Source organism: Euprymna scolopes, chromosome 45, assembly GCF_053919585.1.
Source record: "Euprymna scolopes isolate OS-2025 chromosome 45, ASM5391958v1, whole genome shotgun sequence".
NCBI classification, from domain to species: Eukaryota; Metazoa; Mollusca; class Cephalopoda; order Sepiida; family Sepiolidae; genus Euprymna; species Euprymna scolopes.
In genome coordinates, this window is record NC_136526.1 from 40,123,565 (window position 1) to 40,139,086 (window position 15,522).

Below are 15,522 nucleotides of genomic sequence, written 5' to 3' on the forward strand. Positions count from 1 at the left end.
GTATATATATATATATATATATATATATATATAAGCGCAGGTCGCCATATAATGATTAGATCACTCTGACAGACGTTAAAAAGCATTTAAAAAATAAATGTTTAAGTTTCAACGATATTTTTCGTAGCCGAATGGATTAGGTCTTTGCTAATGAAGCCAGAGATGGCTTTCTGTTGTCGGGTTTGAATCCATCGATTGGTGTTAATCGTATCACCCTGCACTGATGACGCACTAATATCTGTAGGCATTTAATAATTATTATAGTAAATAATTATATTTATATACTAGCAAAAGTACCCGTCGTTGACTGGGTTCAAAAACAGCCTACAGAAAATGGACTCTGATTTATGAAAGTATGATAGGTTATGAAAAGGAAGGGTTGTAAAGAGATAGCTTCGAGTTTGGAGGTATCAAAACCAAAGCAAAATATGATGAAAGTAAAAATAAAATAGATAAACCCCATAATTTATTATACCATACCTGTTCACACTGAAACACTTATCACAATATTCTGTGGATCTATATTAAAAAATCTTGTTAAACTTTGTGACATATTTCCATTCTGTGGAGGTCAGGCGCGAACGAACACCCCATAATATTATAATACCATATTTCTTCAAACTGAAACATAATTATCAAAGTATACTTACGCAGATAGATATGAAAAGTCTTTATTAAAGTTTGTGCCTATTTCCATTCTATGGAGGCCAGGCGCGAAACACAGGCCCCATAATTTTATTATACCATCCCTATTTAAGTTAAAATATACTTATCAAAGTATTATTATGTACATCTATATCAAAAACACTTGTAAACGTTTTTTTTTTTTAATTTTTAAATTTTTTATTCCCATACTTTGTGGGTCAGGCGCGTACGCAGACCCCACAATTTTAATGAATCATCATTATGCCAGATCAAACATACCCATTACTGTGTCTCGATACATCTTCTATCATTATATATGATCAGTTTTCTATAATACTCAACCATATAGGAGCCTATTCGTGACCAGACACACACACACAGACGTTCAGCTTTATATATATATATATATATATATATATATATATATATATATATATATATATATATAATTTATTTTTATTTTTTTTTTATTACATTTTCACCCCAAACAAGGCAAATTGCCACTTTGGTGTAGGGGGCTACTATCAGGGGCAACAACTACTGGGGTACTATGTAGGGATTTGGGCAGCAGGGTGTCGGTTCACGTTACACTTGAACTTCTGCACGTCAGTACTGTTGGGGAAGCAGGGACCTGGAATGGAATTCCAGAGTCTAACGGTTCTGGGGAAGAAACTATTGGAGTAAAAAGATCTTTTACATCTAGGGATCTCTACAGTGTGGGGGTGGGATTTAGCAGCCTGTCGGGTTTGTCGAGGGTGCTCACGTCGTGGGGGATGGCTAGTTAAAAAAGGTGGAGAAGGTTGTAAAAAAGTTTTGAGGTCGCAACAATAATGTACACCAGTCTAACATTCTTCCTTTTTTAGTTTAAACTAAAATTCTCTCTCTCTCTCTCTCTCTCTCTCTCTCTCTCTCTCTCTCTCTCTCTCTCTCTCTCTCTCTTGAGCACGTGGTACAATGGGGAAAGCAATGGCTGGTTACTTTTAATGCAGCTAAAACCAAGCTCCTATCTTTACATCATCAACATTCTGATCCTCATTTGGCACCAATTGAAATGAATGGCTCTCGTCTTGGGGAGACTCCATGTTTTGACAAACTTATGGCTTGATATTTACTCACACATCCAATCCGTTGCCAAAAACAAAATGGTGGGATCCTTCTACCGCTCCAGTGGATGTCTCACTCCTAATGCAATTCTCTACTTATATAAAAGCCAGGTATGGCTAATGATGGAGTACTGATGCCACATCTGGGCAGGAGCTGCTAGAAGCAGCTTATCCTGTCTTGACAGAGTTCAAAATAGACTTTGTAGCTTAGTGAGGGATGCCCTTTTCTCTTCACTGCAACCTCTTTCCCACAGAACAGACGTTGCGATCCTGTCTCTGATTTATCTTTATTTTCGTGGCAAGTGCTCATCTGAGCTCCAATCTATGGTTCCCCCACCCCGCCAAACTTTCACGAAAAAACACTCGTATGGCGAAAACCACTATCGATAATTGCCCTCCCGCTCTTTATCTGTGCCTAAACCTAAACGTAGATTCTATGAACAAATCTTCTTTCTTAGAACTGCACGCCTTCCAGCTGACTAAAGTTTTATTGTTTTCAAGTCAAACGTAAACAAATTCTTGATGAACCGTCCCCCTAATTAACCCAATTTACAAAATTTCTACTACTTACGATTACTATGCTATAATCCCATTGTCTACTGTACACCCGTTGACCCTTATCCTCCAGTGGCCTTCGGGGCTTGATAAGTGGTAACCCCTATGTAAAAAAAAAAAATCTTCTACCGATCTATATACTGACAAGGCTCAATATTGCTTAACCTTAGTAACCTGCCAACTTAATAAAATAAAAATGTTCAAAAAATCTTACCCGGTGAATGGATTTGTGCGGTGAGAAGGTTTTTGGCCATGGCCGGATACTTTTCCGCGACACCTTCTGCGATGTGGGGGCTAATAAACACAAGGTTTTCGTCCGTTGGGTATTGCTTTGCCATCAGTAAAGCTTCCAGCTCGGTGGGACTGACGAACAAAACAACAGGGGCCCCAGTCTGGCGGACCAGTTTCAAGATGTTACTGATGTTGGTTCCGGTCCCCAGCCGATAATTAGCTATCACGCAAACTCCCTCTTGTTTGCCTATGTTTTTCAGCATCGTTGCTGATTCCAGTGAAAACTTATCGTCAGAAGCAATAGTCTGAAACGAAAACAATATTTATTCATACCTCCATTTTGGTGTTTCAGTAAAAAAATAATAATAATAATAGAATAAATACATCAGATTTCAACATTCAAACCAAATAATCTATAATATAAATCTCACCTATCTGTTTAGATGTGTGTATGTATGTATGTATGTATGTATGTATGTTTATTTGTCTGTATGTATGTATGTATGTATGTTTATTTGTTTTTATGCCTGCCTAAAACATTAGAAAGAGGCGACGGATTTTCACGAGATTAGTATCCTTTTGAAGCTCGACCTTTCGGACGACAAATACCGGAAAAATTGGCTAAAAATATTAACTCATTCACCCTCAACTGGGCACTTTTCTACAAGGAGGAGTCGCTTTTTTCGACGATATTTTCGAAAGTCATCCCCTCTTTTTGATTGACTAACCTTAATTTAATTTCCGGTTTAGCGATGGGCGCAACAGCAAACACGTAACTTTTTTGTGGTACAGGTTCAAGATTGCCTTCTACTACCACATTTTTTGCGCAATATACACCTCCAAACACCCGGGTAACGCCGGGCACCCAGATTAGTCTATAATATAAATCTCACTTGTCTGTTTAAATGCATGTATGTATGCCTAAAACTTTCGACAGAGGCGATGGATTTTCACGAGATCGGTATCATTTTGAAGCCCGGCATCTCGGACGACAAATATCGAAAACTTGACCAAAAACATTCATTCTTTCACCCTCAAGTGGGCAGTTTTTTACAAGGAGAGGTCGATTTTTTGCGAGCCATTTTTGCAATTCATCGTATCAGTTGGGTTGACTTCGCCTAATTTTAACGTTCCGAACTTCCGGTCGCGTCATGGAGTAGCAGTAAGACGTCAGATTTTCTTTCACTTTCTTTTCCGCCTTCGCGTCACGGATTTGAGCCTGCCCCTGCCTGCTTATTACCACTTTTTTTTTTGCTCAACACACATCTCCAAACACTCGGGCAACGCCGGGCACCCAGGCTAATCTATTATATAAAGTGGGGTTATCCGTGTGTATGCGTGTATGTGGCCAGCTAACTGTCAAAAACTATTAATCAAACTCCTACAAAGTTGATATTTTTCGATTGACGTAAAATAAAGCGGGACAAATGGGAAAAAGAGAGGAAAATTGTGGAAAAAAGCAAAAAATTATCTTATGTTTTTTTTTTTTTTGGTGGTGGGTAATTTTCTTATTCTTGCTTCTGGTTCTCATTTTTCGGTGACAAAACTCCTGCTCCCTTGAAGAGGGTCACTGGCTACAAATAAAATTTAATTAAATTAAATTAAAATTGCCTTGGTCTAGAAGGATCCCTTCACCATGGACTGAGTACAGAAGATGAAAACCAAATGGGCTTATCATTTTCGATTAAACCATTAAATATTGTCACTAAACATAAATGTTTACTTGCGTTCTTTGTCGGAGAAAAAAAGACGGAAAAATTGGGGGGGGGTAACATTTTTTTTATTCTATCAACCAACTTCATTTCTTTATGTTTTAAATATAAATGAGGAGGGATGTACTATTTAAAATTTTTTCGTTTGTTTTTATATATTTTTGGGAGTGGGTTTCAATTCTGAAAGTAACGATTACTTGACAAAAGAAGTGCAGGGTGAATAACTAACGATAACATTTCTAAAACGCTATACAGAGCAGAACAATAGAATATGAAGCAGAAGTCAGCTGGATCCTTTTTGTATTGAAGTTCGGCCATTGGGTTATGAAAACATTAAAATACTGTTTAGATAAGATTCACACTTACTTGTATATATCGGAAGTTCATCACTCGACACAGCTTCGCAATGGTCGTTGTCAAACTTTCGTCTCCTGGTATAGTTCTGTAGAAAGTCGAATATTTCGCTTTGTTCATCAAGGCTTCACTAGTTGCGGTTGGACTGACCATTGGTATCTTTAATTTGCTGGCCATTAGGCCCATCTCGCTCGCTGCTTCGCTGGTGTCCGTCATCCAGGCGACGACGTTCCTTATTCGGAACTTATCTGTCACCTGATAAGCCCCAGAATAAACAGCAGATATTAGTTCAAATGCACGATTTCCAAGCTTGCAGCTGTCAAGAATTACCGAACCAAGATGGACGCTGTTTAGACGGACTGGTGCCTTGCCACTGTTGATACTGGATATTGCAAATTCGATGGCGGATACGAACTGGAAGCCATCCACTTGCTCTCCACACAGTAGTGGAAAGGACGGGCTGCCAGGGGCGGGGCTGTGGATTCCCATGATAGCCGTGATTAGCATTTGGCCGTGGTTGTAGAGGAAGTCCTTTTTTGACACTGCGTGGCACTCATAGCAAATCCCTGGACACGCTGATGTCATTGTAGAAGTTGGGTTCAACTGAAGTTTACTATCGGCGACATTATAAGTCCCCACCTGAAAAAAACAGTTTGTAAAAATATCATTTCATTTATCATTTATTTATAAATGATTGAATATATATATATATATATATATATATATATATATATATATATATATATATATATATATATTCAGTTTGTCTTTGCATAAGCAGTAATTTTTTTGCTACACAGTCATGAGCATGTTTCGGTCTTCTAGTGTTTAGCAACTATCGGTCTGCTCGTGTTTAGCAACTATAGACCTCTTCAGGCACCAATGCTTATTTACGAAAGCGTAATTACTGCTTATGTAAAGACAAATTGAAAATGTAGCTTGCTCTACTTCCGTATTGAGCACTCTTGTAATAACCTCGTTATATTTCATTGGTTACCCTACTTTTGAAAAATAGCAACCTCAAATTATATATATATATATATATATATATATATATATATATATATATATATATGTATATATATATATGAAATGAATCTCACAGGTAAGGAAGATATTTTTTATAACATTAATACGCTAGCTAAATTAATTAAGAGTAGGAAACTAGAACTAATATCCGTAACATTTTTGGGGGTTCTTAAAATTAAGGGAGGTGGTGTTTGGTCAACACTGCTAGGGAGCCATGATTTAATATACTTTTTTTGTGTTTAAATTTCCGAAACAGTGTTTCATGGTAAACAACTGATGATCGTTTAAATTAACATTAGTACAATAGTGAATTCGAGAGAGCAACTGGCACCACAAGACAAAATGCAATTCTTTTTTTCCAATAAGATGGCGCTACATGCCACACATCTCACAGATCACTGACATGAGTTCATGACATGTTTACAGAAGAAAGAAGAATAAGCAAAGGTTATGGCCACCACGTTCCCCAAACTTATCACGTGATTTTTATCTTTGGGGGACTTTAAAACAAAATGTTTATGCAAATAATCCTCACAATATAGACCGACTAAAAGAGAATATTACCAACGTTATCAGGAGAATCACTAGAGAAGATCTACAGGCAGTATCTGCAAATGTTGTTAAACGTGCCTAGAAATGCATAGATGTCAATGGGGGAGCACTTCCAGTATCGTTTATAACATTACAGGTAATTTAAACAATAAATAAATGTTCCTCCTCTGTACTACATTTTATGGGCTACTTATGTACACATATACATCCCCGGAACAGCGTTTCATGGTAAACAACTGATGATCGCTTAAATTAACATTAGTACTATAGTGAATTCGACAGAGCAAGTTGATGCATTGATTGCAAATGATTAAATGACTTACTGACTAAATAGTTTTCTAACGAATGATAAAAAATATAAAAATTAAATAAGTTTTTCTATATAGTTTTAAAGGTTTAAAAACTTCCAAGACTATATATATATATATATATATATATATATATATATATATATATATATATATATATATATAACTATTTAATTTACTCACATAAAATTAATATACGAAAGTATAGATTTATGCGTAAACTTTAATATTTACTTCAAAAGTGCTCAATACGTAGGTAGAGCTAGTTAGTAAGTTATAAAATGTATATGGCGATTAAGTTACACTGAATATTCCACGTTTCATCCACTCTAGGATTCATGCGTATAAGCCTGAAGAATCCTAGAGTGGATGAAACGCGGAATATTCAGTGTAGCTTAATTGCCATATATATTTTATAACTAACTAACTAGCTCTACCTATGTATTGAGCACTTTTGAAGTAAATACTTAAGTTTACGCATAAATTTATACTTTCGGATATTAATTTTATGTGAGTAAATTAAGTAGTTTATATGTATATATATATATATATATATATATATATATATATATATATATTAGTGATGGGACGATTCAATATTTTTCCCCGATTCCGATACAATTCCCGATTCCGATTCTTTTTAAACCTCTAAATATTTTAATATAAGGTTGTTATTTTTCCCAGATTACTGTAAAAATACATCTTAAATTTTTCTCAAACGTAAAAAAAAAACACACTTGTGAGGGGGGTGATCTAGAGATTTTAGTCTTACTGGAAGTTTAAATCAATAAATATTTATTATTTTATTATTGCTATAAGCAGTGGAAGACGTTTTATAAAAACGAAATCAAATAAAAATAGATAATTCAAGGAATCGGTTTTGGCATCGGAAAATAGGCTAAAATTTTCTTGATTCTGATAACGATTCCGATACCCCAAAAAGCTCCGATTTTTTCGATTCTCGATTCCGTTTAATCGTCCCAACAATAATATATATATATATATATATATATATATATATATATATATATATATATATATATATATATATATATATTATTATTATTATTATTATTATTATTATTATTATTATTTCAAAATTTAGGATGAGTTTTCTGAGCAACTTTATAAATTATGTTTCCAGCGACAAGCTTACCTTTATATACCCTAAATTCCTTTGGTAGCTGTTGATTGAGTGGCTGGCTTGACCTTCGCCATTTCTGACTATGAACGGCATGCCGTTGACATCCTGAATAGTTATATCCCTAATCGCTTTAAGGAGCGTCGAGTTTTTGTTATAACGTGAAGCCCGGAAAGCCGCACACGAGCCTTGGTTGACGCCGCAATAAAGGTTAATCGTTTTTTCTAGGGCTGACGCTATCACATATACCGCGTTGATGGTATAAAAAACAGAAGCGTCCAAGATGAATTTCGGGGAAGCGGTGAATGGGCTGGAGCCGCATTGGGTTCTGTATGAACCCTGAGCACCCGCATAAAGGTAGCAGTCGTGTAGTTTCTGGTACCATTCCGTGAGAAGAGCATCAGATTTTGGATTAAGTCGATCGACGTATTGCTTGAATTCATTTATGGTTCCAATGTCTGTGGTCAGCGTGAGACTTCCATCGGCAGCCTCTCCTTGGTTGGCAACAGCACGAGTAGATACACCCCAGCTGTCGGTACCGAGTAGTACAAATTCCTTGGTCGCATTCTGTGTAGTCATAGCAGCTAGTAGCATGTTGATCTGTTCTGGTTCAGCTAGAACTACCACGGCCTTGGCGTATGGATTCTTTTTCAAACCATGGACAATTTGAATATAGTTGTTGCCCGTTGCATCTATCATATGCATGGCCGAAACGCATATTGCCATAGACAGAGCATAGTTTTTAAGGACATCAGCTGTGTGAGGGTTGTTAGAGACCACTTGGACATACGACCAGCCTTTCCTTTTCAGCACGTTAACCAAAACCATCAGTTGGACAGCGTCTCCCGGTGCGGTACGACTGAAATACGGGAACATTTTCCGGTTCGAGAGTTCAATAGCTGTGGCTAAGGTTTCCACTTCGGGATACTTAAATTTTCCCAGGATATCCGCGGCCACAATCGACTGCTTGTTCGCCAACGAGGTCACATAAGCCTGGATGCGATTCGGTTCAATAAGTTTCTTTGTTGTTTTATCGCGAAAGACTCGTTTTTCACCAAGGAAACCAGACAGTGTGCTTTCAATTAGACTACGGCTCTGACAGACATCGCTATACACGGCTCCAAGTGAGACCTTTGATTGCAGGTTAGGGAATTTATTCTTTAGGTTTTCAATTGCGAATCGAAATGCAGCCATTGCTTGGATATTTTGCAAATTCAACGGGCCACAGGCGTACGGAAGTCGGCCATTATCATGCACAGAGAAGAGTCCACCAATTAATATATCTCCATCGATGTAGTTGAGATAAGGACTTTGATAGTTTACTAGACATGTTGGGCAACCGGAAGTTGGACATTGTGACGTAAGCCCGCTAGGGATGATGAAGTTTCTATTTTCATCGTAAAGATTGAGTTGTTTTAGAGACCATATGTCATTTTGTGAGGTACCGACCTGCAAAGAGAGATGAACAAACGTATAAGAAAAAGTGGAGTTAAAAATTAAATAAGTAATAAATATAAGTTACACTACTCGGTTAGAAACGTTAGATTTGATAGACATATATGGAATATACATAGTTGGAAGTATATGGACTATACATACTTTGATAGATATGGAACTTCGATATATATACAATATGAATACTTCGATATATATAGAATATACACACTTCGATATATATGGAATATATACACTTCGATATATATGGAATATACACACTTCGATATATATGGAATATATACACTTCGATATATCTGGAATATACACACTTCGATATATATGGAATATATACACTTCGATATATATGGAATATACACACTTCGATATATATGGAATATATACACTTCGATATATATGGAATATACACACTTCGATATATATGGAATATACACACTTCGATATATATGGAATATACACACTTCGATATATATGGAATATACACACTTCGATATATATGTAATATATACACTTCGATATATATGAAAAGAACACACTTCGATATATATGGAATATATACACCTCGATGTATATTAAATATACATACTTTGATATATATATATATATATGAAATATACACACTTCGATATATATGGAATGTACACACTTCGATATATATGGAGTGTGCACATTCAATGTATATGGAATATACACACTTCGATATATATGAAACGTACACACTTCGATATCCGTGAAATATACACATTTCGATATATGGAATGTACACACTTCCAAATGTACATACTACGATATATATAAAATATGCACACCTCGATATACATGGAATGTACACACTTCGATATACATGGAATGTACACACTTCGATATATATGGAATGTACACACTTTGATATATACATGGAATATTCATACTTATATATATATATATATATATATATATATATATATATATATATATATGAAAAACTAAGATACATATAAAATACATAGATATATATATGTGTCATAAATACTTAAATATATGTTACATATATTTATATTTATACTAGCGGGGGTGCTCGGGAGTGGCCGGCGTTGCCCGGGTGTTTTAGATGTTTTAAAAAAGTGTGGAAGCCGTAGCGTGAAGGAGGAAAAGGTTAAAAAAGAGTTGGTAATTAACTTTTGGCTGGGTGGAGGAGACGAAATAAAAACCTAAAAAAAAATGTAAAAAAAAAACTAACGGTTACGCTAACCATTACATCATAGCGGATAGCGAAACGAATGAGTTGGTAATTAATTAAGTTAAGAATAACGCATGCGCAGAAATGAAAGTCTGGCTGGAGGCCAGTTAAGCTTCCCGCTTTCTGTCCCATACTTGTTTCCCCAAGATGGCTCTCCACCCCCTCAAAAAAGGGGTGGGAATTCTGGCAGTGTCCAAATGAATAGCAATTGTCTGATATGAAGGGTTTCCTCCACATTGATCAAAGCTAATTGCCTTCAAAACGTTCCGGTCCAGAAAGTCAGGCACATGCCTTTGCATTCGATCAGTTTCACTTTATTTATACGAGAAAGACATAGAAACACTCAAAACGAGGGAATTTTTTAAAACTTGATGAAAATAAAGATAGAGATGATGTCCGTCTACAATTCGGAGATATTATAATCTAGGAAGTATAAGAAAACTTCTCCATAAAAGTAAATGACGTGAGAAGCCTGACGAAAAAGCCTTTCGCGGACATACACAAATGCGCGTGCCCATTTTACCTTTTTATATTATAGAAGACTAGCGAGGGGTACCCGGCTTTGCCCGAGTGTTTGGAGATGTGTGTGGAAACTCCGAGGGGGGTAAAAAATGTTTTGATAGGTAAGTATGAGGATCGAACCCAAACCGTTGAGGCAAAGTTGTAAATTAAAGTGTGAAAAAAAAAACGTGCGACGTTAACCATTGCTCTACCGAGAGATGCTAACGGAAACACGTTTGAATTTATTTAATTACTTGGATTTGGCAGGTGCCCGTTTTAATGAGTTAATGAGGTCAAGTTTGACTGCGTGATTTTTATTTTCCCAAGATGTTATAGGAAAAGGACTAACCCACATGCGGCGAGCGACAAATGTTGAATATTTATCTTCCCGAAATCGAGCAAATTAAATAGACAGGCGAGCTTCGTTGTTAACTGTGAGATATTACGATTTATATGTGATATAAAAAGTTTTAAAAAGTTGTGAACTGACCGCTTCTCTGAAAAAAAGCTTTTTGTAGACATACAGAAAAGCGAACACACATACAAACATACATTTTTGCTTTTATATTTATAGATGGAATATATATTCGATATATATCGAATATATATTTAGATATGGGACATATACTTCAATATAATCAAGTAGGAACGAAGTAGTGCAACCATTAGACCAGCTTGCGACGATCTTTAAAAGGTTCTTTTAAACTTACTTATATTTTAACATAAGAGAGCTAGCATGTTTCACGACCGGGCATGAGCAGTCTTGAAAGAGTTGACAAACAGATAAAAATACGATGCCCCCCCCCCACGTACTATTTCTTTAATTTTAACCCGTTAGTAGCCCCCTTTTTTGGATGAAAACCGTTTAAAAAGTTTTTCACGTGTCTGAATACCCTATATACCAATTTAAAAAATGTATAAATAGAGATAAGGTGGAAAGAAAGAGAGAGAAAGAGATTAAAAAAATGTTTGGTAGGTACTTGTACAGTTTAATGAAGACATTAAAAAATGAAAATATCGAAAAAAGGTTATATTGCACATATCCGTTGTGGAACGAAGTTCTTTAAAAAAAAAACATTCACTTAATTTCATCAAGTAGTTTTTTTTTTGTTTTTTGTTTTTTTACAGCGAAAAAACAATTTGTTATCATACTGAGCAAAAGGTTCGATTTTTAGGAAGAGAAGCTAGTATTAAAGATGGAGGGGGGGAGTATAGGCGATTTAATTGAAATCGCCCTGTGGCGTGTTTAACAAATTTCATAATGGCTGACTTAAAAAAAAAAAAAATAAATAAAAACTACTCGATCAAATTAAATGAAATTTTTTTCGGAGATCTTCAGTCCAAAACGGATACGTACAATATAACCTTTTTGTTTTCGATGTTTTTTTTAATTTTTTTAATGTCTTAATTAAACTGTACAAGCACCAAATGTTTCAATAAAGTAAAGAGAACGGTGTATATATGATAATATGAAAGATGAAAAATATCTGAATATCTTACGAGATTTTTAATAATAGAAAATTTTTGTTTAAAAAAAAAAACTGAAGACTCACCTCGGCGAACCTTTCTTTTGCAATATTCGAATCATAAATGTAGTTCCAAAGTGTGAACTCCGGATTTTCAAGGTCACCATTCGCATCAAATTTGACCTTTCGATTTTGGACCGGCACGATGTTGAAGTCGACTTTCATCAGATAATTTTCCTGGAATTGTTGTTCCGTCATATCCAGCAGATTCGAACAAAGGCCCTGTTGACCGAAACATCGACTCTGTTGGGCCGATTTCATCGCCTGAGCAAAGGTAAACATGGCCATCACGACCGGTTCAACGTAAGCATTCTGTTTAAATGTTGCTCTCCTCTTGCTCTCGGGCTCAATAAAGCAGGTATTTAGATTCTGGAACTTGGCAGGCACGTTGCCCGAAAGCCTACAATTATACTTCGTCATAAACCATTCACGATACCATGGATTTTCTGCCGGTGGGTTGTTGGGATTCAGTGTCACCCAGTGGTTAACGAAATCATTGATGGTGATCGATTTGGGGTTGACCACCAGGGCCCCTCTAAGATAACGATTCTGGTTGCTTTCTTCAACGTTCAAATCACTCAAGATCCACTGAAGTTTCCCCGCATCTCCTCGTTTATTCAGCGCGTCCATGATCATATTCGCAGTACTCGAGGGAGCAAAGATGAGGCCAACGGAAGCCTTGGTCTGCACGATCTTGGTCAGTTTTTTCTGTATTGTATCCACGGTGTCAGCCGCATTGACCAGGACGGATTGGCTGACACATATCTCTGTGTTATGTGCCACTTTCAGGAATTCGTTATAGCTGTTGGTGCCGTAGACATCGTCTGAATAAATGGCAACAAGGTGGTTCCATTTAAGAGTTTTTAAGAGACTCAGCAAATTCTGTTGGATAAAGAAAAAAATATATATATTTCATGATTTTCTTGGGGGGTACAAAACTTTATTAAGGCAATCATGAAGGGAAGGCGTATTCCTTCGGAATTCATTTTATATTAAAAAAAAAAAAAGACCGAGGAAAAAAGGAAAATGGATAGCGACTAAAAAATAAAAGTAGGGAAATAGAGGGAAAAAACGAATCAATTGACATGTTTCGCCCTCACTCATCAAAATTGGAATCCAGGGATTTATTTTTTAGTAATTTTTTTTCCTTGATGATAAAATCTTAAAAAAAAGAGACGAGGGCAACAGCAATCGTATGGGGATGAATTTTTAGAGGCTGATCACGTTCAAAGCCAACAAGTAGTCTTTTTGCTTACAAAGGGAAGGCTTCCTAAGACGAACGTGAACAGTCTCCAAGACTTAGATGATATACGGAGTGAGCTCGACTCAATACGGAGAAAGAGTCGGTGCTGAAGTTCGTTGCACAATCCCGGTATTTAATAAAGTGTTCCGTTATAGCGGATCCATATGTGTTGTTTACAGCGTCGGTAGGTAGGAATGTTCCATTCCTGATTTTGTTCGGTACATGTTGTTGTATGCGACTTACCAATTTTAAAGACATTCGAACTACGTAGTCGGCACCGCAACCACATTTAAATGAATAAATGACATTACTAATATGATGAGGGGTTAGAACATCTTTTTTATTGAAAGCCATTAATGGTTTTGTATTATACACAACACGAACATTTGAAGCAAAATAACATCCTTCAACAGTTGAACTAATTTATTTGGTGAATTTTTCACTTACTTTCCCCAACCACGGCAATCGAATATACACCGGACATTTATCCACCATATTAGGTTTTGTTCGTAAAAAATCTGCTCTTTTCCTTTTAATGGTGGTTTCAATTACATCTAAAGGATACCCATTATTGGACAAAACATCTGTAATTGTATTTAATTCCTCATCCAATTTTTCTGGCGGGAAGATCATTAGGGCACGATGTGTTAATGTCCAAATTAAATTATATTTGCGCTTGTTAGGACAGAATGAATCTCAGCGTGTATACAGCCCAGTGAATGTTGGTTTGCGATAAATCGATGTAAGGTAACTAGATGGAGTTTTCTTTACCAAAACATCGAGAAACGCCAGGGCGGAATTATCTTCACATTCATACGTATACTTCAACGCCGGATGCATACTGTTTAGTAACGAGAAAAATTCGTTTACCTACGAATTACTATCAAACAAGCAAAACGTGTCGTCTACATATGTAAAATAGACCAAGGGTTTTATGGGTTCGGACATTAATTTTTCCTCATGGAATCCCACAAAAATGTTGGCCGATGAATACGTCTTCCCTTCATGATTGCCTTAACACACACACACACACACACACACACACACACACACATACATATATATATATATATATATATATATATATATATATATATATAGCTCCATTAGAACAAACACACATTCCAAATGTTTTTCACTTACTTTCCCCAACCACGGCAATCAAATATAAACCGGACATTTATCCACCATATTGGGTTTTGTTCGTAAAAAAAAGGATACCCAATAATGGGTATCCTTTAGATGTAATTGAAACCACCATTAAAAGGAAAAGAGCAGATTTTTTTACGAACAAAACCCAATATGCGACTTAAAGGCCCGGCATATCAAATAAACAGTAGATTCTTTGATATGACAGGGGCGCGTTCGAAATTAATGTTTCTGTTTAGCGCACAACTGAACGGTGATAATTGATATTTGCATTTTAAACTTTAATTCAAGACATTATATATATATAAATAATTTTATAAAATCAACAGTAGGCTCTCTACAGTGCAATGTAGACTACAACGTATGATGGACTAAGTAATTTCGAGGAGGATTGAAAAATGGGCGATTTTACCGAATAATAATAAAATAATTCGTTGATCCTGATTCATTCCTGGGCAACGTAGGGTTTCCCTGCTAGTAAAAGAAATACACTTAAGAAAAAGTAAAGGTTCAAAATATGTCATGTTTTACCGTTGCATAGGTGCCCGAAGAAGGTGCCGTCCTCATGAAATACGGGTAAATTGCTTTGTCACTCAGCTTGCTATCTGCTGCGCCGTATGAGATTTGCGAACCTGGATATACGCTCAGTAACTTGGCTACTTCTTCAGTTGACCAACTTGTATAAGGCCCGAGGACACCTTGAATTAAATACAAGAAAATAGAATTGTCAAGCCACCTCGGATTCTCATGTCAGGAACAAGAAACAACCAATTTTTTTTTTTTTTTTTTTTACGGGCTC

General features: G+C 36.1%; 1 protein-coding gene across 1 annotated transcript in view; it reads right to left on the minus strand.

Moving 5' to 3' along the window:
- The window catches only part of LOC145269174 (uncharacterized), a 273,418-nt gene that overhangs the window by 201,576 nt on the left and 56,320 nt on the right, over positions 1 to 15,522 (minus strand). Inside the window, exons 5-9 of the mRNA XM_080124782.1 lie at positions 15,255 to 15,421; positions 12,359 to 13,213; positions 7,646 to 9,079; positions 4,613 to 5,239; positions 2,518 to 2,839 (exon numbers count right to left, since the gene is read on the minus strand). Coding sequence (XP_079980908.1) covers positions 2,518 to 2,839; positions 4,613 to 5,239; positions 7,646 to 9,079; positions 12,359 to 13,213; positions 15,255 to 15,421 — 3,405 coding nt within the window. The remainder of the gene's footprint in view (positions 1 to 2,517; positions 2,840 to 4,612; positions 5,240 to 7,645; positions 9,080 to 12,358; positions 13,214 to 15,254; positions 15,422 to 15,522) is intronic.